At 17.4% G+C, this 1,631-nt stretch overlaps 1 protein-coding gene across 1 annotated transcript; it reads right to left on the bottom strand.

The window, feature by feature from the left end:
- Positions 1-761: 761 nt before the first annotated feature.
- Positions 762-1,628, bottom strand: LOC122719694 (the record flags this gene model as incomplete). The annotated part of the gene is made up of 3 exons (XM_043945736.1): positions 762-1,181; positions 1,339-1,444; positions 1,530-1,628. Coding segments are annotated over 3 exons (294 nt in total), but the record flags the coding sequence as incomplete, so codon positions are not given.
- Between the last annotated feature and the right edge of the window lie 3 nt (positions 1,629-1,631).

The following is a 1,631-nucleotide window of genomic DNA, read 5'->3' as shown; positions in this document are numbered from 1 at the left end:
CTTTTGAAAATAATATAAGAATATCAGAACAAAGAAATGTTATGATTTTAGATTATAAAACAAATATTATGAATCTATGGAATATATAAATTTTGGAAATTTCTAATTGTATAAATATCTCTAATTGTATAAATAAGATGCATATGGTATATAATATTCTTGATTTCAAATAAAATAAACTAATTTTATAAATATTTAAACTAAGTATACAAGTTGATAATTCGATTTCAATTTTTTTATTTCGATAACTTGGTATTTTTTTTAGATAAGAATTATTGATATATGTTTTATTAATATCTTTTTCTCAAATATAAATTATTTTTTAATTATTAAAATAAATTATAAATATAAATTGAAGAATCAAGAGAAAAATAGTATAAGTGCTATTACTTATTAGGATTTAATGAATATATATTTCATATTAAGTGATATTATTTTATTTTCTTAATAAAATTTATTTTAATATTGTGATCAGAAATCAGGTAGGAATATCGTAATCATAATAATAAATTATAATAATATATAATAAAAACTAATGCAAAAGCATTTGATCGATTTTTGTTAGAATTCTTAGATAATATAATTTCTATAATTTATAATGATAAATTTACCAATCTAAATCCTAAGAAATAATAAATTTCTTAAATTTTATATTTTATCAATGATTCTTTTTGCAATTAAAACTGCAGTTTTCATCTTATTATTACTATTATATTTTGATAATTTTTATAAACAATAGAATAATTTATTTCAGAATAGAATTGGATAGTTCTTAATTTTAATATAGAAGTATTTCGAAATCGATTACAAAAGAATTTAGAAATAGATAATTACGTATCAGATTAACTAATAAGAATAAACAATTTGTAAAAACAGAAAAGAAACATAATACATAATATTTGGATAGATAATAAAAAATTTAGACATTAAGTAATCGTATATTAATATTAATATTATTAATATTAATATATATAAATAATATTAATATAATTATTTAAATATTTTCAAAGTTAAAAGTATAATCAAAGTAAAAAAATTTATTGTATTATTACTTATAAATAAATCTTTTTTTCTTTTAATAATTGAACAGATTTAGAGATTTAGTATTTCCTTCATTGTTTTATATTTCTCAAAACACTTCATTAATTTACTAAATTTTAGATGTATGTTGGCATCAGTATCTGTAATAATATATATACGTCAATATAATAAACAGTAAATAATAAATAAATAATCAATAAATAATAAATAATATAGTTAATAATTTAATCAAAGTAATAATTAAAATACATTATATATAAGAGAATTATATTTTTTCATTAAAAATTTTTTACTTACAAACAGATGAACATTCGGCGACTAATTGATTAATATCATTTTCGTCTAAATATATAGTCGTTACTTCTCGAACTACATTTTCGTTAAAGTTTCCGTCTTCGTCAACCTTGTGGGCAAAAAATGATAATTTTTTTTTCTTATTTTATACATATGTAAAATTCTATTTAAATGATTTTATTATTTATACTAACAGCGTTGAATTTTTTTATTATGCATTCACAGTAGAGTTGAGATTTCTCATCTTCTATATCAAAGTTGATTCCATTAACTTCATCTGCTTTTTCTGAATTTTG

The sequence above is a fragment of the Apis laboriosa genome, unplaced genomic scaffold, assembly GCF_014066325.1.
Source record: "Apis laboriosa isolate Shangri-la unplaced genomic scaffold, ASM1406632v1 scaffold9698_cov120, whole genome shotgun sequence".
Lineage (NCBI taxonomy): Eukaryota > Metazoa > Arthropoda > Insecta > Hymenoptera > Apidae > Apis > Apis laboriosa.
Note: the sequence above shows the minus strand (reverse complement) of the source record. Positions and strands in the feature narration are given on the sequence as shown.